This window comes from Hypomesus nipponensis, chromosome 1 (assembly GCF_054491055.1).
Source record: "Hypomesus nipponensis isolate SF chromosome 1, ASM5449105v1, whole genome shotgun sequence".
Lineage (NCBI taxonomy): Eukaryota > Metazoa > Chordata > Actinopteri > Osmeriformes > Osmeridae > Hypomesus > Hypomesus nipponensis.
In genome coordinates, this window is record NC_140361.1 from 9426402 (window position 1) to 9453436 (window position 27035).

General features: G+C 46.2%; 1 protein-coding gene across 7 annotated transcripts in view; it reads right to left on the reverse strand.

Annotated features, from left to right (window-relative positions):
- Nucleotides 1-2136: 2136 nt before the first annotated feature.
- The window catches only part of fgf13a (fibroblast growth factor 13a), a 90250-nt gene continuing 65351 nt past the window's right edge, over nt 2137-27035 (reverse strand). For 6 of the 7 annotated variants that reach the window (XM_084684624.1, XM_084684615.1, XM_084684632.1 and 3 more), the window contains 4 exons: nt 23259-23369; nt 17859-17962; nt 7452-7650; nt 2137-4181 (listed from right to left, as the gene is read on the reverse strand). In XM_084684624.1, the coding sequence (XP_084540750.1) occupies nt 4045-4181; nt 7452-7650; nt 17859-17962; nt 23259-23369 (551 nt within the window). In that variant the 3' untranslated portion in view covers nt 2137-4044. Of the gene's footprint in view, nt 4182-7451; nt 7651-17858; nt 17963-23258; nt 23370-25878; nt 26069-27035 lie in introns of those variants that run through there. The other variant, XM_084684666.1, reaches the window with a different exon arrangement.

The following is a 27035-nucleotide window of genomic DNA, read 5'->3' on the forward strand; positions in this document are numbered from 1 at the left end:
CTCATATCTCAGGCTATATTAGCTCAGCCTATTAGAGCTCCTGTCTGTACTGCCCATAGCCACTAATGAGGCTGACATGGTTTAATTGGAGAGTGTGCCTGCTGTATCTCCCTCCACTTTAGATTAAAGATCCCTGAGATGAAGGGATCGGATTCCCTCTACACACACACACACACACACACACAGACAAGACTGCGTGTAGAAACACTATGTCATAGTAGTATGTACTGTACAACCCCCTGGGTGCAACCACGTTGTGTTGTGGCGCTCAGTTCACTAATGATTCTTGTGTGAGAAAGTGTTCATCAGTGTCTAACTGTATTGTATGTCTGCAGATTGAAAGCCACTGGCTACAGCCACCTTGCATTGGTTGGCAAACAGCTTTGCTGTCCTCCAGCACTCTTCATGTACGGTGGGTTTGGATGTGTGTGATGGAGAGGGACTATAAAAGAGTGGCCATGGGGTCCAGGGGAGCAAGTAGGTGGGTTGGGGGTGGGGGGATGTTGGTGGAAGTAAGGGGGCCTGTTCTGTTCCACACAAGTCAATGTCAGAGGAATGTAACAAAGAAGTAGAACCCCTCCTATACAGCATGGGCTGGCCGGGCCACATCCTCTATCTCTTCTGGATATCTACTGTAAGTCCAATATTTGACCAGTAAATCTGCCAACTGCATGCTTGCACTGTCAAGGTGACACAGGATGTGATTTGATCCTAATGGTAATAAGAGAGTAAAACCATACAGGCAGGTGTAATATCATATTAACACATAGTGCTTTGTGTGAGCATACAGTTCCCTTGTCAATCCAGTAATTACAAGTCATTTTACCCATTCACATGCAAGTGACATTTCGCCATCATTCATTCTCATAATTCCCTGCATGCTCGGCAGGTGAAGCCCAATCAGAAAGGGCGATAAGGGACAAGAACCCCTCGTTAGCGCTATGAGTCCTTTCTGAAGTGATGGAGGGGCTGAGGAGCTGTGCCCTTATTAGCACTCAGTGTCATTCACTTTCCCATTCAAATCAGCCTGTACGGGCTCTGGGTTAGCTAACCAATTAGCATTACCGCCTTATTCGCCATCCTGGCCCACAGGGGGGATCGAATTGCGTAACCGGAGTGTTCCGCGAGACATTAGGCCAATCAGAAGGGGGCGTGCAGCCTTTGTAGAGCTAATTACATCAAGTGTCGTGACAGCGTGCTCCACATGCAGGCCACTTCTTTGGGAGGGAACACAGAGGTCCTCTGGTCAGTTGCACTGATACCTTCTCTCTAATCTCAGGTCTTCTCACTCTCCAGAACCTCACAAAGTAGGAAGTCATGCTAAACCAGGCTTTGGTTCACTGTCTCTGGGGGAGCTTGCACCACTGAAGGCCATAAGCCCCTCCTAGATCCTTTAGTCCACAGGCAATTAAAGGCCAATCATGGCTCCCGTGGGTGATTCATAGGAGGCTAGAAACAGGAAGGGTCCAGCCTGGTTCTCTGCTTCCCCAGAGACATGGGTGGCTTCCTCGTCCTGTCTCCAGATCCTACACCACTAACCCCCTCTCTACCATGTCAGCACCATAACCATACCCCCACACATTCACCCATACAAGCACACGCCATCAATAAACAGCACTTTGATTTTTGACTTTTCAGCTTTTGAGGAGACAAGTTTTGCATATGCAAGACATGATGCTACTGTAGATTCATTTGGGTTTGTGGAAGTGAGAATGTGTGTCAGCATTGTCATTACTTTCACTTCTATGAAAACATTCAAATGTAGTTTTATTATGGTAGTGTGGCTGAGAGAAGACAACTATGAATATGAACTTAAAAGAAACAAACAAAAAAGCAGTAAAAGGGCTGAAAAACGTTGATGGTAAGGTCTACCTTAGCCCAGCTACTCATCCTCCCTTATGGTTAGACACCAGCCGTCTACAGTGTGTTCAGTAGGTCTATCTTAATGCTGCACCAACACTATCTCATGTCCTGTTATACAGTTGGAGTGTGTACAGTGGCTGCCAGTGTGACCAACAGAACCCGCTGGATCATTTCCCATGAATGTATTCCTTATCCACCGTATCCCTGATCGCAGATTACGGAGCATAGGTTTGAAAAAAAAAGAGAGTCCAAATGAAGGAAAGATAGGACACCTTTTAAAAGTATATCTTAATATAAACATTTTATTCAGTGCATTTTGTGTATACAACAAATAACAAACAACTGGAAAGTATCAGGCAGAACACTGTCTGCCTGTACGTGTTGTTTTTCAGTTTTATCCTGGTAGATTGGAACACATGATCCAACATGGGTTAATACACATAGCCTACATCATGCAGCTCTAGTCCAGAAGTCCCAGCTGTCTCCATGCAACAGATAGGTTCACCTACAAACCCCCCAAAAGAAACCAACAAACAAAAGCCTCCCAAAAGCATGTACCATATGAAGAAGTTATGCAGCTCAAGGGAAAGAGTACTTCGCCCACAAAAAAAGGGGTCCTCTTTGTACACAACCGTGTTCATACATGCCCTGTGCAAGAAACGGAAGATGTTCACCTTTTTTTTTTTGTACAATTTCTTATATCCACTTTTACAAATATGACATATCCTATAAAATGTTTAAGCCACCTAAAAGTCCACAGTATTCTTTTTTTTTTCTTCTTTATAATTTTTTTTTTAGATAGAAAATTGTCACCACGATAAGTTACTCAAACACGAAACAAGAGTCCTGGGTGGGGACCTTAGCATGTCTGTATGGAGTACAGACTCGGCCAATAAAGGTTGGGGGAGGCGGTGAGGGCAGGGGGGCAAGGCATGACACAAGCACAGGGGGGAGAAACAGATCACAGGGACAAAAGACAGAGACAAAGTGACACAATAGAAACAGAGGGATGGGGACACTGAACAGTCAAATCATACCTCTCTCTCACTTTCTTTCTCTACCTCTCTTTCTGAGAGTGCGCTTTCTAGAACACTGAACTAGTCTACAACTCCCATGGGTTGTGAAAATCGCTTTGTCCATTTCTTTTTCTCTCAAGCCTAAAACACTTTGCCTTGTCAAAAACGTACAAAACCCCAAAAATAGTGTTTCCTAGCATTTCCAGTTGTGCCTCTATATTGGCATGGTTTATACAGCTTAAAGGGACACTCTGTCAGCTCTATCTTTGGTGTTCTGGAACCTTGGAATCAGCAACAAAACACAAGTTCTGAGAGGGGGTGGTGAGGATTGGGGAACGGGGAGCAACACCAACAACAGGGAGATAAAAAAAGAAACAAAGAAAAAACAACATCTAAAGAAAAAGCTCTCAGCGAATTCAGAACATTTGCAAAGGTGCATCCACGACGTCTCTCAAACCAAAAAAGTTTCAGAGCCATGCTTTCCACACCAGGTTTCAGGGCAGCTGAGTGTAGGCTTTGTTTTCCGATGCTAGAAGCTCAGTCTCTGAGCGTGTGCACTAGAACGCAGGAGAGCTACCTTCTGGTTGGCTGACTGCAGCTCCGGCAGGGTTGGCCTGCCCACACCACCAGGGGGATGTAGCTTTGTATTCACAGAAGCATCGGTGATGCAGAAGACAGGGGCGTTTCTCAACCTGGGCAGGCCAAATGTAGTTGCCCTGATCGCGTCACTGACCTAGCCAACAGATGCAAGGGTTGTGGGTTGTCTAAATGAACAGAACCTAGGAAAACTGGTCACTGTCATCTGGTAAGAGAAAAAGAAAACCTTAAAAGATGCTCCGACTGCTTAGTCAGTCGTTACACCCATGGAGTGATATACAGAAAAATAAACATTGTGCAAGTGTCTTCTTTTATATATAAGTCAAGTGGGGTTGATGTGTAACGTGGTTTGCTGTTGATGCTACAATGAGTAGATAAAAGAAAGATTGACCAAATGGAGTGTATTCTAGTGTGGTCTGTGGTGTTGTTTGTGGTGGTGGTTGCCGTGGCAGTAGTCCTGAACTGCCGATGGTTTTGGAGAGAGAAGTCTGCTTGGAGTTACGCTCTTCTGGAGGTAAGACGTCTTCGTCTGGCCCGGGGGGCGGCGTTAAGGTCAGGCCCCGCCAGGCTACGTGGACTCGTGCTGGCTCACGGCCTTGCCCCCGTTCAGCACGGCCGAGGCGCTTCGGCTCTTGGTGGGCGTGCCGCTACCGGAGCGGGAGAACTCCGTCAGGTCGTGGAGAGAGGGCTCCCTGTACATGGCCACTGGAGAGACAGACAGACAGACAGACAGGACAGGGCAGTGAGTCATCGCAGTATGGAGCTGAATGAATGTTCAATACACTGCCACCGTAGGGACAAACAGAACGGACAAAACTACAGAGGAGAACACAGTCATGGACTTGGAAAAATGATATGAAAAACAGTTTTAGGATGAACCTAATGATGGGGTGTGCTTTGGGGGAATAAATATCCAACTTAATACTAACATATTAGGATAGGATACAATGTAATAGAAGTAATTGTCAATGTAAACCGTTCACTTCAATTCCATTGCTTAAAATGTTTACAAGTAAGCAAGGAGCTCTGATGTGGATCACTCAAGACTGTAACACTACACCATGCACACTGCAGCAGGGAGAGCAAAAACCTACAACATTTCTTTGAGGACAGAAAGTGTTCTTATAACTACTGCAAGACATAAGTAATTCAAGATGCTTTTCGTGCTTTTTCCTTGCGTGCACGCTGCATACAGGGTGGACTGGCAATGTACGATGCTCTTGCTAACTTTCCAGGAGAGACTGCCATCATCTGAAGTGGAAATTCTTGGGTTCCAGCATGAAGGCTTTGGGATCATGTCTCCCACAATGCTCTTTGACGCCCTGGTCCTGAGGGAGAGGGGGTGAAGGCTGCAAGCTGACGCTACGAAGACACTTTCCTTTAGCCTTGACTTTCTGGTGACAGCAGCTGTGCACAAAGCATCTTCTGCTTCTACAAGCAAATCAATAGAGGACCACAAAGAAAAGCAGCAGGGATCGATTTGGGACATATTAGCAGTGGCGTTAATGCGACTGCATAGCTGAACACCTGACCCTGGGCTTGCGGTCCACCTCCAACCTCGTCTTTTCTACGATCATCCATCCACTCTTCTATGCTTCGATTCTTCTACTTCTCTCTCTCCGTCATTTTCTTTTCCCGACCCAGTGTTACAAAGAGATCTGGTGATGTGTGTGTGTCATCACAGGAAGTCTGCAAGGATCTGTCAAACCGCCTCTGAATTGACGCAGATCAAACACTCCCTCTCACCCACCACACAAGATCTGGAGCAAGAGAAGGAGAGCGAGTGTGAAAGAGAAATTGAAAAAGAGAGCGAAAGTGTGTGTGTGTGTGTGAGAGAGAGAGAGAGAGAGAGAGAGAGAGAGAGAGAGAGAGAGAGAGAGAGAGAGAGAGAGAGAGAGAGAGAGAGAGAGAAAGAGAGAGAGAGAGAGAGAGACAGAGTCAGAGAGAGATAGAGAGAGAGAGAGAGAGAGAGAGAGAGAGAGAGAGAGAGAGAGAGAGAGAGAGAGAGAGAGAGAGAGAGAGAGAGAGAGAGAGAGAGAGAGAGAGAGAGAGAGAGAGAGAGAGAGAGAAGAAAAAGGGAGGTGAGGATGAGTAGGGAGCGAAGCTATGGGGGCTGGGGCTGGTGATCTGGAACCGGCGGGGGTACAAGGAGCGGCTGGAGGAGAAGGCGCTGCCAGTGCAGAGACGGCTCCTTTAATTGGTCTTCTGTAATGCTGTGACTGGAACGCTGCGGCTGCCTCCCAATGTTTATGAGCTGATGGAACAAATGCCTCTGTCTTTCGCTCACACTCATGTTCTCTCCTTCTCTAAGGCTCTGCAAGCTACATCTGGAATTCTAGATAAGAGATACATTTAGAGAAGGAATGTTTGTTTTTGGTATAATCTGGACTTGTTGGTAAATACTGAATATTTTACATGTGTGGGCATGAAAGTGATTCTCGTAGCCAGCACATTCTATTTTTGATAATTCTGCCTGTCTGCATACAATGACTCTTTGTCTTTTAAATATATAAAAATACTCCAGTTGCGCACTACATCTTTGTATCTTCTCACACATAACTGTTGATGCATGCCCTTTACTTATTATTTTCTACTTGTGTCCCTCCATTTCTCTCTGCTTCTCTCTTTATCTCTATCTGTGAGGACGGCAAGGCAATCGTTCTGTGGGTGGTGCTGTGTGCTGGGCCCCCTGTATGGGTAGTTGAGTGAAAGTGTAAAGCTATCGCAGAGATTTCAGAGGGCAGATGAGGGTTCCTAACGAGGTGCTGGCCAGACGATGAAAGGAGCAGATCCCAAAGGGCACGTCTGGTGAAAACCAGCAGCCGCTCCTCTCCTCCTCGGCCATAGGGAAACGTTTTTCCATTCTCTATGAACTTACGCCCTTATTGTAGGGAAAAGCTAGTCTTAAAGCTTGCGATTTCTTTTTAACGATGCGTCAATACAAACGTCTCTGTCATAATGAATCCAGCACAGTCTGCATTCTCTGTGTACTAGAATCCGAGCGGCACGTAAGCACCAAGCTCTGACAGATCCCAATCATGGCAACAACTTAACAATTGATCAGCCCCTCAAAAGAAATTTCTCTGCGCTCTTTCCTCATCGGGTGAGTAATTTGCATTGCCAGCGATTATTTTTCTCGCAGAGGCTGAATCTCATCTGAAAGCTCCTTTTTTCATCTAGTGCTTTTCTTTCTCCCTCTCCCCTCTCCCTTCTCTCTCTCTCTCTCTCTCTCTTTTTCTTTCTTTCTCACTCTGTTGACAGGTAAGTCTGCGTCTTGTTCTCGATGAAAGGACCCGTGGCCTTTTCACAAGCGCGAGCTGTATCTGCCCCTACCACCCCTCTCCTTCCCTACTCATCTACTACCACTATCCCCACAGGATGTCTGGCCGGAATGGGTGGAGCACCATCTTCACGTGTCTGGAATACAACAGGACCTAGTCATCTCTATTGAAAGTGAGGGAACTTTATTGTTCCAAACAGCTTCCAGCCACAGACACTGCCTCTGCCTTTCGTCTGTGTGGCTTCAGTGGAGTGTGAACAGCAGCTGGATCACCTCAATGGTTCTGTCCACACACCATCACCCCGACACACCATCACCCCGATGCAGGTCGAGTGGGGGGGTGGGGGGACTAGGAGAGGGAGAGGAACCACAAGGATATCAGCAGGTAGAGAGAGAGGCGGAGAAAAGGTTATAGCGAACAAAGGAGGTAAAGACAAAGCATAGGTATGGGGAATTGGAAACATGTAATCAAAGAGAGGCCCACTTTCCTTTCCGGAATGAACCCCACAGAAACAAAAAACCACTGCCAAAGCATTGTGTTCCACGCCACACTGAATAACCAACACACTTGTCCATGACAGAACTCTCCTGACACAGTGCTCTGCAGAACACCACAGATCAAGAGAACATGTGCAACAACAACCACATATGGAAGCCTGGAAGCAAGAGTCTGCATTGGGAGAACAATAACTGACCTTTCAAAGGCTTGGGAAGGAAGTGGGCTGCTGGTTTGTTCTTCTTGACGTGGTTCCCCTTCATGATCTCCCCCTCCTTGTTGAGGCCAAGGTACCAGCCTCGACCCGACTGTTGCTGCCTATAGATCATGGACGAATACGTCACGTAGTAGTTCTCGAACACCGACTCTTTGAACTTACACTCTGGGGTGAAGTGTTCCTGGGAGGAGACAGAGGGGTGGGGAGGGGAAAGAAAGAGCGGGGGGAATCGGGAGAGAGAGAGAGGAGACAGGATGAAACACTGCTGAGGGATGGACAAGGTGGACACTGCTCAGAGCGACATTCAAGGTCTTCAAGGTCCACTTCATTAATGTGAAATGGACATTCGTGTGAAACCTCATTACGACAACTAAGGGCTGAAACAACAAGCATTCCAACATGCACACACACACACACCAAAGCAGAATGTCTTTCTAGAGCCTCTGATTCAAGACTGCCACATCTCAAATTAAAAGCTCTCAAAAGCTATTATGTTCATCATGTTGAATAATTTAGTCCTATATGACAAAGATATAGAGGATCATTAATTAAAGATCTGCTATGATTAAACATTCATCCTTTAAATATTAAATTATGTATGGAGCAATTAATAAGCAGGAGGAGGATGTGGTCATGTTGAGCATTGTTCTGGAATAAGTTGATTTATATCTACAGTATCATTATATCTACACATAATGACTACCTGTCTCTCTCTCTTCTATGAATAAATAAACAAATGAATCTATAAATTCCACCAATAGGTTCAAGCGCTACAGTGTGTATGGGTGTATGTGCTTCAGATGTTGCATAACGTCCAGGCTCCCCTGTCTCTCATTTACTAATGAATTGGCGGTTGCGTGGGGCACTGAGCTAGATCCACTGGAAGCCTCAGGGACTCTTTAGAGATATTTGTCAGATTTTGTCATATCTCTCCCTCTCTTCCACCCTCTCTCTCCAGCTCTCTCCAAATTACCTCATTTTGCTTCCCTACACCAAACTGCAGTTTGTGTGATCCTTTCCCCTCTGCTGTCCACATTTGTCTCAAGTCTCAGTTCCCCAGAACTAGATCATTACTGCCACTCCCCTGGCTTGTAAAACATGATGCTGCTGTTCTTCTCCCAGCACATTATCGACAGGTGTGAGTGTGTGCGCACAAAAGTGGATGTTGGCGTGTCTGTGTATTTGCATATGTGGATATACAGTATTTGTGTGTGTGTGCACACGTGTGCATGCGCAAATGTGTCAGAATGTGACCATCACCTCAAATATTTGGTTACATTTCTGGAATTTTCTTAAATATGTCTATATAGAACATAATTGGACTTATCTGGTCAGACAACACAAGTCACAGCTCAGGACACGGCTGTTTCTCCTGCTTTCTCTTGTCTGCTAATTACTTTCCAACTGCTTTCTGATTCATTAGCTTCCCTGGGACCAATCTGTGCCCCAAGAAAAACGACAAAATGACACTTGAAATGTCAGGGGGGAATATCAAGTATTGTGGGATGTAGCAAGAGCGTAAAGAGAGTTAATTAGAGAACAGAATGGATATGACTTTCATCGTGGGAAAGGTTAAACTGGAAGTGGGGGAGGATGCGTTGGTGGATGTCCGTGATAAGACAGATGACGTGTCCCTCCAGCGAGAGTGTGAATATCTGCCGTGCGATCATGACTAACACTGTCTGTGACACTGTCACACAGCAGCTCGTCAATAAACGGCGTCAGTGGACATGGATTCGCTGGCACAGGAGATCCAAAGGGAGCACTTAGAATGATTAAACGGGTGTCCAAACTTGTATCTACTCTGGGTTATATGGCTATGATACGGTACAATGCACAGTCATCACAATGATCTTAAATTGGATTAACGATGAAACCCTCAGAGAAAAAGAATATCATGCTCGGAATACAAATCTGTATTTACTATGAAGCAAAATTGTCCTATTCTAACCCATCCAGATTGCCCAGTCATCTCTCAGTCCCTACCCCAGTTTACCTCAGTCATGAACACCTTGGCTCTCAGCCTCACACAGAAGGGACCAGTGACCCTCTCCTCTCGCCCCTCGAGGTTGTCACCAGCAGACACATTGCCAGCCCAGACAAGGTGATAAGAACACAGGCATGTTGTCACATGGAACAGATGCCATGACACCACCACAGAGACTTCCTCTGAAGACAGACCTCGGTCTACTCTAGGACCCTGGTTAACCTTGTTCAAATTGGTCTAAATGCTCAAGATACCTAGAATTATAAAGACCTGAGTACTGCAACCAACCAGAACAAGCCGATTGCTACTGACTACTCGGGGGACAGAGTATATTCTTACAGCCAGGGGCATGAAGGGAACGTTTCTGTACAAGTGTTTGTATTTGGCCTTAGCCTACAGACTTCCAAGTCTGTCAAAAAGTCTGAGTCTTAGACCAGTGGGATACCTGTCTGTCTGTGGTTCATGACTGTTCACCAGGTCATCAATAGTCTGCTTTGAGGAGACGCAAAATAAATCAATGTCTGTAAAAAGCAACTTGTCTGCTAGTAGCTCTGCCTCTGATCTCCTCTCAGACAGCCTAAGAGAGACACAGTCCCAAAGCAGGAAACACCCTCCATTTGTCTGAGATCATCCCTGTTTCTCCTGTCCTGCTGGGGTGTTTCTGGGATCATCCCTGCCTGTCCTGTCCTGCTGGGGTGATTCTGGGTTCATCCCTGCCTCTCCTGTCCTTCTGGGGTGATTCTGGGTTCATCCCTGCTTCTCCGGTCCTGCTGGGGTGTTTCTGGGATCATCCCTGCCTCTCCTGTCCTTCTGGGGTGTTTCTGGGTTCATCCCTGCCTCTCCTGTCCTTCTGGGGTGTTTCTGGGATCATCCCTGCCTCTCCTGTCCTTCTGGGGTGTTTCTGGGATCATCCCTGCCTCTCCTGTCCTTCTGGGGTGTTTCTGGGATCATCCCTGCCTCTCCTATCCTTCTGGGGTGTTTCTGGGATCATCCCTGCCTCTCTGGTCCTGCTGGGGTGTTTCTGGGATCATCCCTGCCTCTCCTGTCCTGCTGGGGTGTTTGTATGGCTTGTCTGTGTCTGTCCACATCTGTATGTGTAAGTGTGGGTGTCTGTGCCTGTGCCTGTATCTCCATGTACTGTATGTGCCTCTCACTGGGTCTGTAGTATCTGTGTTTCTGTATATTCCTGATCCTGTAACTACAGCTAAATGTGTCCAGACAGGTAAAGCAGCAGGTTTGTGTCAGGATAGATAAACAACACAATCCCCATGACAACAGCAGGTGCTCCACCCACCTACCGGCATATCCTCTTTACAGTTAAAAAATATTTCCCAAAAGGCTGTGGCACTTACGTAAACGCTCCGCTGGCACCGAGGCGAGCTAATGCCTCCGTTTGAAGGTCAGATTAATTTAAATCAATTGAACCCCTCGTGCCTAAATGCTAATCTACTTTTGGAGAGAGCATTCGGATTAAAGCGAAAAATCTGGTGAAAGGTAATTAATTATAATTATGATAATTGCATAAACAACAACAATGTCTACAGTAAGGCTGAGGCAGGGAGGCTGAATCTGATGTGGTGGAACTCGCCCCAAAACAGAAATAGCTGCCGGAAGGTTCTACACCTTCACACGGATGGCTGTGAAACACTTTCTGAACATAATGGTCGGTAGTGTAAAGAGGCAGTAATAGGGGTGTTTTTCCACTAATGCTCTGTGCTTTGTTTCTTCTGTGGCCCAACAATGCATCACCCAGCCTTCTGGAGCCAGACATGCCGTTTGTCTAGCCTGTGTGGAGACATGGCCACTTGATTAAAGCAACTAAAAATGCACACAATACATCATCAACACTTTCTCACTCCAGCACAGTACACTCTGGCTGGTTCTGTTCCTCTGGTTCTCTGGCACCTCTTGTCCTCTATGACTCTCCTTCTTCTTCCTGTTACACACTATGAGCATCGATGCTAATCTGGCTAGCCAGTATCCGTCACAGAGCTGTGTCGTGCTTGCTGAGTCTTTAGCTATGCTAGCCAGCAGCTCTGTGGGAAAGCGCTCAGCCTTTGAGCCAGGATTCCTGTTTTACCTCCATGAATGAGCTTATGTGGATTTGGCTCGCCGCAGTCACCGTGGAGTGGAGTGAAAGTCGATGGACGACAGACACGTACACAAATGCATACACTCTTTGCACCAAGACGGAGAGGATTGCCAGATTTGGGGGGGATGCCCCACCCCATCAATAAGGGTGCATACTTGATCAGGCATGTGACTGACAGATACATTCAGATGCCTCTCTATAGGCTCCAGTGGTTTTCCTAGAGTCAATGGTAAATGCCTCATATCCCATCTTTTTAATCACCCTTCCGTCCCAGCTAGAAGCAGCACTGCATATTGGAGTGAGGGAACATCATTTTGAAAAAATAGAGATGGAGAGGGAAAAGCTATCTGCATGGAAATGATCTCAGTCGTGCCCTCACCCACGCCAACGGACCCTCGAACACACACACACACACACACACACAACATGCCTGTCTATGGTGAAATAGTGTGCGTAAATGGCCTTTAAATGATCCCATTAGAAAAGATGGGCTTTTTCCCAAGAGCAGCGCATAGAGAGTTGATGATCTGAGTCCTGGCCCTGACGCTACCCAGCTGGAGGCTCTCCCTCCCGCCTCCCATTCAGGTCTCCGTCACCACAGGGTAGTGCTGTAAATACGCGATGAACAACAATGTATTCTACGCTAACATAATTAGCGAGCCAGCTAATTAGGCTAACAAAGAACCAAGGGATAAAAGAGAGAGAGATTCCAGGGGTAGTCTATGATGCAATTGTGGATGGAGCCTGTGTAGAAATATACTGCAGATAAACCATGTGTGTGAAAAGAGCATTCATAAACACACACACACACGTAGGCATGCAATCTGTGCTTGTGTACTGCAGTCACGTTGCTTAGAGCCCTGTGACCTACCATCCTTTCCACGCTGGCACTGCATGGGGAAACCCTGCCAGCCCCCAAAACCACCACCACCACCACCACCACCACCACCACCACCACCCCCCCTCCCCCACTCAAACCAGAAGGCAATTCCTGCCACCTCCCCCTACCAACATAGTCTCCCTACCTTGACACGTGGCTCCCTTGTACGTCAGTATTTTTGCATCTGTACATTTAGACTCCTACACAAAGACAACCAAAGGGTTTGGATGTGTGCGCGGGCGTGAGTGTGTGACAGAAGGGCGAGGGAAGGCGGATGGGGTCTGTGCATTACTGCGAGTGTGTGGGTGTGTTTGTGTATGAGTGTGCACATGTGTGTAAGATGTATGTGACTGAGGCACTGCGCTAGTTCATTGCGGCCTTTCACTTCTTTGAGTTTGTACTTATTTGCTTATTCTCTTTTTTTTCACATCTCTCCCCCTTTTTTAAAAATCTTTACTCTGTCCATCTTCAAAAGCCTTCGTCTTTGTCTCCGGAGCGCCTTATTCTCCACGTCTCTCCATTTCCTTTCTGTTTTTCCTCTCACAGCACCCACACTTTCCTTTCTATCTCTCGCTCCCATTTCAAGACGTTTGGCAGTCATTGACCACTATTCCTCTCTCCTTTAATCTCAGAAATCACTCATTCTCTCTCTCCCTCCCCTCTCTCCACCTCTTTCTCTATATCACTGAAAAGGGGGACGTCAGAGGGGGGCTGACAGATCCTATTGGTTTAGAGAGCGGGCTCCAACGCTCCAGAGCACTTCTCTCTCCGCAGGTGTCTCTCACAATAATGCTCCCTGCGGAGGGTAGACACACACACACACACACTTAGAACTACACTCACTCACAGAACTACACACACACACAGAACTACACACACACAGAGAGGAAAGAGGTACACATATATAGAAAAACATGCACACACAAGACTCTCCGGGCTAGTCGTAGAGCCTCAGATCCATATAATTTAACTACTGGGGGGGTTCAAAGGCTGACGCCAGCACTGAGTGTGACATAGTACAGGATGGTTCCCCTGCACATCTATAACATCCCTCCACACAGACTCACTCTCCCTCTCTCCCTCTCTCCCTCTCTCCCTCTCTCCCTCTCTCCCTCTCTCCCTCTCTCCCTCTCTCTCTCTCTCTCTCTCTCTCTCACCAAACGTGCACACTCACATGAATATTCAACTGATGTAGGAGCTTAGGAAACACAATCCATTACCATTCACTCTGAAGCTGAAATCAAAGGTTGGCACAAGGGGAATTAAAACCCATTAACACTCCCCATTCAAAAGGCAAAATGAGAAATACTACCATCATGGATTTGATTAAAAAAGTTATTGGCTGGATTCTTCTATCGAGGAGCCCAGATCAATAGACGTGGCTATCTCATGCAAATCTGGCTGCAGCCATATTCTACCTCTAATCACACCAATTATGCCAATACAATTAAGGAGGAGCAGTTTGCTAGCTTTTCTTCCACAACACCAGAACCCAGGAGCCTCACAAAACGAATGGCGCCGAGTCTCGGGCAAACTAAATCTGCTCGACACAGCTTAACAGCCTCCCAGCCTGTTCACCGAGTGCCAGCGGGCTGAGAAAGCATGCATCCACGATCCCGAACAATAACACTTTTACTATGTTGGTTTGTTTTAGGATAGAAGTGGGCCCTTTTTAAGCTGCTGGATAAGACCCTTGGCAAATAGAAGTGAGCACACAAACAAACACACACACACACACACCCTGGCTGGTTAATGACGCAGTTCAGTGGAGAGAAACCTGATGAGGGTGAGGCTATTTAGCAAAGGGATTGTGCTTGCTTACTCTATAGTTGTAAAAGCTTGAGTGTCAACGAGAGGACATATTAAACAACGGCTTACCAGCACAGGCACATACATTAACTTAAACACACACGATACTCTCTCACACACACACACGCTCACTCACTAGGCTTCAGTAGAATTAAAAACTGTGTCTATCTTCTCACGTTATGTCGATTTTGTACAAGCCTTTTGCCAAGCATGGTTTAAAACTCCTCCGTGGCCGTGTGAATAGTATAGTGCTTATGCACGTGATGCAAGTATCTCCAGAGCTTCCAAGCCTGTACAGGACGAGTCTGACACTCTGATGCTCCAGGGTCTAATCCCACAGACCCACCAAAGACAACGAATGGCTCCGCATCAAAGGCACCTCCAGAGAAATCCCAGACAGAGTATTGAGTGTTGTCCTCTGCCTCAAACCCACCCAGTCCATCCTCCTCAGCTGCCACTGATCCCAGGGCAATAACTAAAACAGAATACATGACAAAGGTTTTCTAGAGGTGCCCGACTCGATTAGAAAAAAAAAAACATTGAACTGAGAAGGGTTTTGTAAACAAAAAAATCTGTTTAATTAATTGAATTTCTTAGACAGTGTAGCACGTATGGTGTGGCGAAGTCGACTCTTCTATGTCAGAAGAGAGTGCAGAGGACGAGAACATGGAGTGAAAAACGCATGTTTAATTGATTCCCTTTTCTCCCACACACTGTGACACCGCTGAATGAACCCATCTCTGCTGGTCCCTCACCCACACACGTGCACTCCTTCTCTCACTCCTCTCTCCCGTGCTCTGTCTTCCAACATGCAGAACATACAGTACACACACACACACACACAAGAAGCATCTCAGAAGGGGATCAAATACTTCAAGCATAGATATTTGCAAAATAGTAGAATATGAGATGACATTCATGCACATGAAGAAATGTCTACACTGTATATGAGATGAGACAACACACACCATCCAAAAGGGGACTTCTCTGTAGGGAGCTCACAGCAGTGGCTCCCCCTCCCCAGATAACCTGCGTCATCCACTGCGTCGCCACCATTGATTGGGGATCTCCGTGCAAAGCTGGCGTGCCATTGGCTGGATTCAGTGCATGGCTTACAGGCAACTGTTAGTCTACCATAGCAGCACTCACAACCAGCAATCATCCAATAAACATGGCTAGATGCATTATTCCTGCTCCAGGAACAATACCATCTTAGCTCAAATCACCAGCTGTAAAGAGCTTTAGTAAAAATTCTAGACATGATGTGTTACTGTAATTGAGCCAGGTAATCACTGCTTTAACCTCTTCAAAGGAGCGTGATCAAAGGTTAAGGTAACACAACATATGAATACAATTGTTTTTAAGTGTAATATGGAACACGACCTTGAAGTTGATTTAAAACAAACATCCAAATGGAAATGAGTGAGACATAGCTAATGAAACAGCCAGGGGGCTTCAAAGCCTTGAATACATATGGAAAACACCCCTACCCCCACACACACTGACTCTCTCTCTCTCTCTCTAACCTCTCTCTCTCTCTAACCAGAGGATTAACCCGAGGATGTTATGTAGCCTAGTCCGGGAAGTCTTGCCATATCAATTTGTATTCAATTAAAGTAGCGAGTTGGCATATACATAGATTTTAATCACCGACTGCCTAGCTCGTATCATTAAAGCCACTCACCAGGAACGCAGCACTGTTGGACAGGAGTGTTGTTAAATACAGTGTTGGGGGAGGGGGGCGGGGGGGCGTAACGTTTTCTTTAGTATTATTTCTCTGTTTGGCCTCTGAGGCTTGTTGAGCAGCGAGGTTCCTCATAGATGTGTTTGTGAGCCTGGTTGTGTTGATCAGATAATTACACAGGGAACCCTAAAGATTACTGCTGTTAGACCAGGCCTGGGAGGCTAGCAGACAAACTCGTTTTGTGATGGTGAAGTTTCACTTCAGTAAGAAAAGATGTTTATCAGATTGCTAACTGCCACTTGTATATGTGTCTAGTGTAGGTTTGCTGTTTGTAGTGCTCGGGTCGGGCTAGGTGGGAAGGGTTCCACTTGTTGCCGCAGCACGTTTCTATCATCAGGATGCTCTCTCTCTGATTAAACCTTTGGAAATTGACGGCTCATCTGGTATAACTCTGGGGGCTAGGTGTGTGTTTTCCTGCTAGTCACGCCCGCACACACTGTGCAATGGTGACATTTTGCGGGGTAGATAAAAAGGATGAATTTTTTGACTGGCAACTTGAATTATTTATGAATTTTTACACATTTCATCAAAGATGAAGATCCAGCTGCCATTACTGGACATTGTAATTTACTTTTGTTTATTTTTTGGCTCTTTAATGATTTGATCTGAAACCCAGTTTGTCAGTCTGGCTCCAACCTGGGGAGTCTCAGACAGAGAATGAAAGGTTTAGTCTACTCCATCAAAAGGTGAGCAACAGCAGGTATTAAGGACTGAAATGAAATGCATTGGAGATGGCCGCTTCACAAGGAGCCTACTTCCTATTTGAATTGTACTTATCACAGAGATGATATAAGAGAACTGTGTTGACTCTTTCCCCTTTGTCTCCTGCCCATTTCTCTCTCTCTCTGTCTCTCTGCTTCTCTGCCTCTATGCCTCTCTGCCTCTCTGTCTCTCTGCCTCTCTGCCTCTCTGCCTCTCTGCCTCTCTGCCTCTCTGCCTCTCTGCCTCTCTGCCTCTCTGCCTCTCTGTCTCTCTGTCTCTCTGTCTCGCTCTCTCTTTCTCTCTGGTAGGAGTAATGGAGATAGCGTACTAGAGCTTCATTCAGCCCACTTACTGCATCAGCTTCAAGCTGCTCATGTCGCCATAGAAACCCGGACCACTGCCAGAACACCGGCATTTCATCTCCCTACAACTCCCCAAAGGTTAGCCATGGGGCGTGAGGTTGTGTACAAATACACACAAACACACACTAAGATAAAGTTAATTAGATAAATATAAGCTTGGAAGCACGAGCGAACACAGGGATGATCGTGCCAACACACACACACACACACACACAAACGCACACTTGTCAATGCCTCCCACAGCATATCAGGGAGCCAGGCCTTCCACTAACACCCCCTCTGGCCACCTGCAGGAAGGAGGTGTTCTCATACACCACATGGTCAACTACTGGGAGCACCCGTCCCAACGCATGACAGGGGGCGGGGGGGAGCAGCACGGACGGCACTGTGGAACTGGGGGACAGGTCTGTTATGTGAGTATGGACTGCTCTTCTGCATGTGGATTGTTGTGTGCAGCTAAGATGGGAGATGAAGATACGTTTTTCCTAATGTGGCTGTACCATTTAGACTGGACACGTTGGTCCTCAGGAGTAAATGAGTCTGTAGCAGCTCGTAGTGTTGGTCGTGTGTGTGTGTGTGTGTGTGTGAGGAGTGTGTGTGTGTGTGACAAGTGATCAAGTAAAGGGTGACTACTTCTAAGCATAGACAAATGGCTGGTAAGAGTATTACAATTTCTCCTCGGCACACAGAGAATAAACAAGTCCTGAGTGAGACTCTGACTCACGACAAACACACACACACACACACACACACACACACACACACACACACACACACACACACACAGCAAAAAGGGATGAACAATAGACTTACTGATGTGTACAGATAGCCCTCGCTGTTCATAGCTAGGTAGAGCTTGGTCTGAACCCCCTGGATGGCCACCACTCGAAGCCCAACTGGAATGAGGTTGAACACGGCTGAGGAGAGAAGACAGGGAGAGAAGGAGGAAGAGAGAGAGAGGGGGGGGCAGGGAGGGAAAGAGATGAAGAGAAGCGAACAGACAGAAGAAGGGAAAAACGCAATAACAAAGAGGTTAGTCAGAGGTGAAAACTGCATTACACCTCCAGTCTAAAAAGTATTTGATTAGGAATTGTTCCAAGGAGACAGCTTGAGGGAGGAAACATCGTTAAATGAGGTGAGACAATTCAGGGTACCAGAGGTAGGCTCAGGTTCATACACAGCCTGCACTCCTGTCTCCACTGCCAGGCACACTCCCAACGCTCTGAACCCACTGAACCGTGAGCTAGTGCTAGCTAGCGCTTAGCGGCTAAACAAAGATCTTCCTCAGCCCAGAGCTCCTCCTGGACACCTTTTTTCCCTACTGTCACCTTGTGAGCCAGGAAGCTGACAATCTCCCTTCGCCACACCCCAGCTTTTTAGCCAAGGATGAGTGAGAGGGTGTCAACCACAGAGGACTGCAGGAACACAGAGAAGGGAGAGCCAGGGAGATGGAGAGAAAGAGAGAGAATAAGAGAGAGAGACATAGAGAGAGAAAGAGAGAGAGAGAGAGAGAGAGAGAGAGAGACCAAGAGAAAGAGGCAGGAAAGAGAGCAAGCGAATATAGAGCCAGTCACCTTAACTTTTTAGACATTACGTAACAGACACTTTTCTCCTCTCTTACTCTCCATTCCCCGAGAACAGGCAGACAGAGCAAGCCATCTGTGGTCTGAAAACTGCACTTTCAATACACAGCCAAAAGCACTGTGTGACATATTGTAGGCTTTGCTGCCCTGGCTTCCTGGCTGGCTGGTATTGTCTCCCCCACATCTTCTACCACTGGCCTGGGTCAATGACACTATGGGATGAAGAGTCACATCTGGCAGTGTGGAGGGATTAAGGCCTGCTCAAACGCTATACTTCTCACAGCGCACACCCACACACACACACACACACAAACACACAATGTGATAAGAGAGCTGTCTAGTGAAAGGTTGCCTTTGTTGTCCTTTCACATTCTGTCTCTAATGCTATGTCAGTCAACTCGCTCCAGGATAGATCACCTTCCATCTTTGATCTTCCAAACTGGTTGCCTTAAAAGATGCTCTAAGTCTACATTGTTTCTCCAGAGATAAAGACAGACTGCTAGACCTCCCCACCATATATTGTAATGTAGTTACCCTCTCTCTCCTTCTGTCTCACTCTCTCTTTGTGTCCCTCTGTGCTCCATCTCTATCTCTGTTACTGTCACTCTTCCTTAGGCTTTCATCCCAACCAACCGAGCACTATGGGGATGAATATTTCATCCCCACTGGTAAACAGCTGTACCCGCTGCAGGGCTGGGTGACTGTTTCAAGTTGGCTTCAAAACCCCAGAAATACAGAGGGGGCCCTCCTACACCTCTCCAGCCTCTTAAACCAATCCACATCAAGACCCGGCCAACCTTCCTAAAACCGCTGCCCCCCCCCCCCCCATACCCTCCGCCTCCCCTGATTTTCAATCCCCAAGGAGCCCCTTCACTCCCCCCCCCCTCTCCCCCTTCAACCCAACCCATCTGCTGCCTCCTCCACTCAGCGCTGACACGGGAGCAGTTATTTCCAGAAGCCATATCTCTCCAGTCCTTCCTAGATGCACTGGGCAAGGGAGGGCCCAGGCACTTTGTGGGTCACATTCTGTGTGTTTACTCTCGTGTTAAGTGGTGTGGCATCCCACCGCAGTGGTCCTACCACCGCTGCGTTGACCGGTTACACGGCCTCTGGAAGCTCTCCTAATGATGTCCTCTTCGTACGTGTCTGATGCAGCAGCCTTTCCCTACATCAGGGGATCTCAGCATAATATTGCACTTCTTCCTTCTATTTCGCCATGTTACTCCCTCTTTATACACCCTGTCCTTCATGCTTATATCCATACCTGCCACGACACATGCATATCCACACCCACGCACAACGCTGCAGACCACTTCATTTCCAAGGGATTACCAGGTATTGCTGGCAGGGATGATGAAGAGGGGAAGCTCATTTATTTCCTCCGAGACCACCTGGGCACTCAGTGAGGAGGGTGAGACCTCCACCCACTCTGCCACCTCTCTCTCCTGGCGGGAGGGGAAGGGCTGGGGGGTTGCAAGGCTCGGGGGGAGGTCATCACGACCGCTGGCTCTCTCACACTCTCTCCGTCTACCTAATTGTGTGTGTGGATGTGTGTGAGATTATTCAACAGTGGTCTACAGCATACTGACACTGACTGACACGTTCAGACCGACAGTATGACTCATGACAGGGAGATTTAGTGAACTTCTCCTGTCTCCTGTCTCTTCTCCTGTCTCCTGTCTCCTGTCTCTTCTCCTGTCTCCTGTCTCTTCTCATGTCTCCTGTCTGGCCCCCCAGTGGTGGAATCAACTCCCCACCTCCATCAGAGGCACTGACTGTCTCCCCACCTTCAAGAAAAGGATCAAGACCCACTTGTTCCAGGAGTACAATGATACTTCGGAATGGTTTGCTGGTCCCGATGTTAGTTTCCTCAAGGATCACAATGACTCTTGCTTAGAGACTTGTTGCTCTTGTTGGTTAGTGGTCTAAATTGTTGTACTCGCTGTGAATTTTTTTTCTGTTGCTTGCTTTTCTACAGGTACACTTGCACTTATAGCAATTCATAATGTTTAATTGTAACTTGTTTAACAACATGCTCTAATGGTTCTTCCCTTTGGCAATTATTTTGGTTGTTCACAATGTGCTTCATGTTTTGGCTACCCGCAATGTTTTTGGGGCTATCTTGTTGTTATTATCAGTGACCTATTAAAGCTCTCTCTTGGAAGTCTCGTTGGATAAAAGCGTCTGCTAAATGAATAAATGTAACTTAGTGGACATCTTCTCAGTAGAACCGTTCTAAACTGGAGATACCTGGGGAGGGTAGCAGAGATTGGTACTACCTCTGAGCCTGACTGAGGAACCCATCAACATAGATTAGAATCTGGAACATAACAACAGATTAGGTACCAAACCTCCAAAGTGTGTGAAGTATGGCTGAGGAATTGATCCCTGGACTACTGAAGAACAGGGCTCTCAGAGCTTTATGTACAGTTACAAAGATTATGGAACTTTTTTTCTATTACCTACCTTTTATGAAAAGGTGTGAAATACTGAACCTCTCATGTTAGCAAAGCCAGTCTGCCCTGGGGAAATTGTATTAAAATCCCTTTAGTGAGATGAGCTAAAATGAGAAGTTGAGTCAATGCATACCTTTGTATATCTTGTGTTGTGAAACGCTAGAGTGAATGATGTAAGTCTTGTTTTGAGAGACAGAAAACCAGAGCGTGAGAGCGGAATATAGTGTGTGTGAGTTTATGCATACATTTGAGTAGGTCTTCTTCCCACCATCACAAGACACCAGGACCTCCAAGAGGGCTGCGCTGCTGTCACCATGGAGACAGGAGCACCCAGCGCCTAACAACGCTATTTTTGGACCGGTGCAAAGAGCTTCACTTGTTCTGTAGTTCTTATTCTGCAGCTCTTTTAATTTTCTCTTCAAAATGTTTTGGGGCGTGTGTGGGGGTGTGTGTTTGTGTGTGTGTGTGTGTGTGGGGGGGGGGGCGGGGAGACAAGCCAGTAGTTATGTAAGTGATCTCGACAGGACACAGACTTGAGCTGCAGATTCGTGGAGCTTTGAGACAAGGTTGCGAGGAGGAGTGGGTTGGCTGGTTGGTTAATTGGCTGGTTTGCTAGTTGGTTGGCAGCATGTGATGTGCATCCAATCCGTGTCCTCAATCTCATTCCAGTACGTAGGCTGCTTTCTATAGCTTTGCCATCTACATCCCTTTCCCTTTTTTCATCTTAGAGAAACAAACATAATCAAATCAGCAGATTACCAAGTGTCCTATTTCTCATGACTGACAAGAAACATCTGTGTTAATTTCTGAGATACAAGTGTCACATATGTAAAGCGACTAACTGACTAAAGTCACTCTAACTTAGTTGCCGACATGCCATTTCTATGTATTGTCTCGCTAATTGTCTGGGATGGTGTATAAGGTATCATGAATCCAATGTCCCTTAATCACATTGCGTGGTCGAGCCCAGGAGGGCTGTGTGAAGTGGCTTGGTGCTGGCAGACAGGTAAAAGCATGTGACAAAAAAAGTACATACCTATGCAAATCTAAAAGACCCAATCTTGTTACAAATCTCATACGAATACTATGAGACCTAGCCTAGCCTTGTGTATTTAGCATTCACCATAGGCAGTAAAATAACATGAAAATAATTTATTTTTATTGCTTTAATAGCTGTCCAGTTGAAACTCAGCAGGATACTTATGCCAGTCTGGGAGGACTCTGTCTTTTCTGAAATAAGTGTGTAACACCCTCAAAAATGTATTTGTCTCAGTATGTAGGTCCAATCTCTTGTCGGCGTATCTACAAGTTTGTATTTAAATCCATCTGTCTGCCTGTCCAATTGTTGGGTCATCCATCTCTCTGATGTTGTTTGATCCCATTGATCCCTTCTTTAATCAGCCTATTGGAAAGCAAAGTGTTGTGTGTTGAGGGAGTAATGTTAGCCAGAGCGGACTGTCAATATGGGACAGATTACCAGAGGCTGTCCGTTACCACGGCAGCTCTGGGTCAGATTAAAAAAAACAATCAGCTACTGCAGCGAAGCGAACGAGAATGAAAAACAGGAAGTAATGCTGCGTGGTTTTGCTAAAGAGGACGATTTCTCATCCATTTCCAAAAGAACTCTACTATAATGGAGAGTCTAGAGGAGCGGTCTGGGTGTAAAACTGCATCCATACCAGTGGCTGAATACATCTGAACTAAACCAATCTGTGTAAGGAAGTACATAGGGTAAACTGTAAATATACTTCAAAAGACAAGAGAGGGCTGGCACCGACTTCCTCCAGCAAGCAAAGCTTGTCAGATCAAAGCCTTCATGCTCCACCACATCAACCGAAGAGCATGCAGACACCATGCTTACGGTGGTGCTATAGAGTTAGAGGACCTGGTTCAAGTACGAGTGTGGGGAAAGTCAAGGAAGCAAACTCCCCCCCCCTACCCCCCCACCCTTGTTACACTAGCTTAGCATAAACTGGATGGGAAACTTGAGTGGGATGTTAAACTCCCTTACAGGACTACCACTGAGAACTAGCCTTTATTAATTATTACCATAAGACCTAGAGTAATTAGCTATCAAGACATAAGGATAATTGATTAAAAATAAAGTGCTCCAAATGCTGAACGTAGTGAGCATTTGGAGCAGGGCTGGCCAGAAAGGCAGCATGGACACTTACTGTAGCCATTGTCCTCCTCCTTCGTGCCGTCGATGGTTCCATCAGCCTGCAGCTGCAGGTGGAAGCCCTGCCGACTGTACAGCTTCGTCACAATCCCCTTCAACTGGGGCTCTGTGGGCGGAGGGAGGGAGGTGGGGGGGGTGAGACAGGAGAGAGGGGGGAGAGATAGAAAATCAGACTGACGGCACCAAAGCTCTGAGCAGGTTGGTCTCGTTTATCACGGTGTGTCATGACAGGGAGGCACAATGAGATACTATCAATTAAGCAGAGGACGTTGGAGACATCAATCATCTTCTCAAGTGCAGACCACCTTATCGTGGGTTATATTCAAACCTGAAAACCTGGGTCTAGCAGCTTTGGTATACAGACTTTCACTATGGTGGTCCAACTGTCAGACTGCTGTCAGACTATGGGGGTCTGGAGTGTAAACACAGCCCTGCCACAGGCTCCAGAGGCCAGGCCGGAACCTGTGAACATGAAGAAACATGTTCCTTCTGTTAGGCTGTCCGGCATCCAGCTCTGTGGAGGCAATCTGGGTGGACAACACAGGGCCCTGTCGCACTGCCGCTGAGAGCCGTGAATTCAGGAACATGAGCTCATAACCAAGAGCAAATGTTTTTCAAAGATAAAAGATTATCTGATTTTTTTTTTTTTTAATGTCAACTGTCGTTGGTGCACCCAGGAAAAAATCCCCTGTTTTAAGGAACAAGTTTAATACAGCTAGGGATACTTTTGTGTGGTAGATAAACACTCCTTTGCTCTGTTGTTCCTCTAAAGATTCTATAAATACAACCAAATTGTTTTTCTAAAACTCAGTACGATAAAAGGGTAATATACAGAAGTGTTTGTATTAGCAGAGTCATCTGAAGAATGCAAATGTTCCCTTTTCAGCACAATAATGTGCCATTAGCCTTTTTTCTGACACAAAAAGGGTTCCAAATGGAAACTTTTATCCGTAAAATGGTTCTACAGTAAATCATTTCAATTTTTGCTTCAGTTAAAAATTACTCTTTTTTTCAAGCTGTAAAGAGAGTGGGAGCCTTGTTGGTTGCACTGAGAATGCTGGTTGTGTCATAAGTGTCATGTTCGTTTAAGTGCTGTCCTTTCCCCTGTCTTGAGTACAGCTTTACTGTGGCTAACGGAACCTTTCATCTCCTCTCATCTCCCCAATCTTCAGTACTTCCCTTTCTGCCCCTGCAAAACTAGACCTAGCTACAATATGAACTTATTCTTGCTTCAACCATTTGAAGACAGAGGTCCATGGTTCTTCAACACAGACTTAGACACACTTCCAGAACTTCTAAGCAGCTGGCTACACGGGCTTTAGATACATGTTACGTCAGCCTCAAACCAGGAGTGTCCCTTCACTCTGTTTTGGCTTTGGGATTTAGAGCTGGGAGAAGGTGAAGGAACACACCCCGCCCCCCAACCCCCCACCAAGCACAGCCAGTTACACTGTGGAAGCACCGTGACTTTCACCTGCATAATACACTTTACTAAAGCCAACAATCACTTATGTGGAGTGGAATTAAGTCATGCTCAGCAAGCCTCCATGATCTTCATTAACCCACAGCCTGGCTCAAGCAGCTTTGTAAACCTCAATGAGAGAGAGGAAGGGCAGAGCAACACAAGGTGGGAGGCAGACTGATAAAGAACAAGCCAAATAGCTTAAAAGAGAGATGGACAGAGAGAGCAGGGCGGAGCTGGTGGAATTGAGGACAGATCATATTAGGTTATGGTCAGAAGCAATGTGATAGCCCTGGCTCTGACTGGAGGTTGAAGGTTGGAGCCGGGGTACGAGGGGGCAGAGCCTCCCCTTATCCATAACTTCATTAAAGACCCTTTAGAGTAGCTCAGAGAGAGAAAGAGAGAGAGAGAGAGAGAGAGAGAGAGAGAGAGAGCTCTTTATAAACCCCAACCTCCACTGGGACAGGTTGCCTTGGAACTACAAGTTGATAACAATGATATCAAAGATTTGATTAAACAAAACAGTTGTTGTGTTGGGCATTTCATGCTTGCACTTTAATTACGGTACAGTCACAGGCTCTGTGTTTTTTCGAGTTGTGTTTTAAGTCAAATTGTAAAGCCTTTTTACAGTCTTTTCAATTCTGATTACATCATGGTGCTGGGGATCCAATGTGAATGTCATACAATTCTCTGTATTGTTATCGGTTTAACTCCTGGTTTAAGGTTTTCATTTCATAACTATACAAAGACAGTTTACACCTTCTACCGTGAACTTCTTCCAGCTATTCGTCTTTTATTAAACAAGAACCTCCTTAGCCGGCTTTCCTTTGTAGTCCACCTGGGATTTAATAAACAGACTTAGAATGATGATGTTAGTTCTGTAGCAAATGCACTCTGAATCGTTTCCTGTCACCCTTACTGTCGATCAACTACAAGTGTTATCCACGTGGGAAAGGACTCAGTTCACTTGGGTTCAGACAGGCTGTTCATCTTGCATAGCTATCAACCAAAAATACGACAAAGGCTATATTAAACGCACTAAATAATGTTCAATTTCAGATTGTTTAAGCAGAAGAGTAAAAAGTTGGTTAAGTGAGGATGCAACAATTTAATGATAACATTGTGAATAGTATGAAAAAAGCACTCATCAGACCTGGTCGCCTTCTTCGCCTCTTCTTGGAACCAAATAGTTTAACCCGAGAAAAGACGCTCAGTCGGCTGGGCTTCTCGCAAGTCCCCTTGGTTTTATTTGGGCTGCTAACGCAGCGGCAGGCATTGGATTTCTCCCGCTCCCTCGCCTGTCTTTTCTGCCTAATAAGGGAGCTGGCTATTGCTGCAGCCATTGCCAGTTTGACGGTTTTCTTGAGAAAACCTCCAGGTTCTATAAATAACGATCTGCCCCCTTTTCTTTTCTTCTTGCAGTGGATAAAGAGAATGTGACAATAAGTTGAAATGCAAATTGTCCTTATTACCAAAATGCCATCATGCTCTGTTAACCATAAGTAGCCTATGCAATTCAGAAGAAATTCGTATTCAATATGTAATATTGAATATTTATGTAGTACCTATTGCTAGAGCGGCAAAGTGATATACTAGATGATCATTGTCTGGGCGTCGCTCCGCAATGGTGCATTTTTATGTCCTGGAAAAAAGTGGTCTTCCGGAAAAATAATGTGAGACACACGTTCCACTCTTGAAGCACAAAGAGTTTCAGCACGCACGCATCCTCCAACTATGTCTTTTTTCAGCACCATAACTAACACGCACAAACCTGATCCATGAAGCCGTTCAACACGGTTCCACACAGCACGAGTCCATGCATTCACATAAAGAGAAGTGGAGCTTAAGTGAGGGCAGGTGGTCGGGAACAGCGCTCAATGCGCAGCCAGAGGAAGAAAAAAAAACACCTGTTTGCAAACGCAGAGAAAACGAATCCAATGCTGTTTTGGAGGGTTGATCTTCTGGATAAGCTATCTGCAGAGCCACATGGTGGGGCTGAACAAATCTCTTAAGAGATCCCAATCCATGTTAAAGCATGTTAATGCATTCAACTCAATATCAAGCAAGCAAGTAAAGGGCTATATTTCAGATGCAGAAAGAGCTCCGTGGAAGCATCCCACACAAACGCAGAACTAAGGGGGGGGGGGCAGTAGGGGTGGAGTGAGGTGAGGAAGACAGAGTCGGGAATCGTTTACACCCAATTCCTTCAGATATTTGATTCACTCCTTATAGTCACCCTCTAGTCTGAAAACTCATTACATTTATGACGTAAAAACTGTTTGGTTAAATGTGTCATAACTTATAGTAATC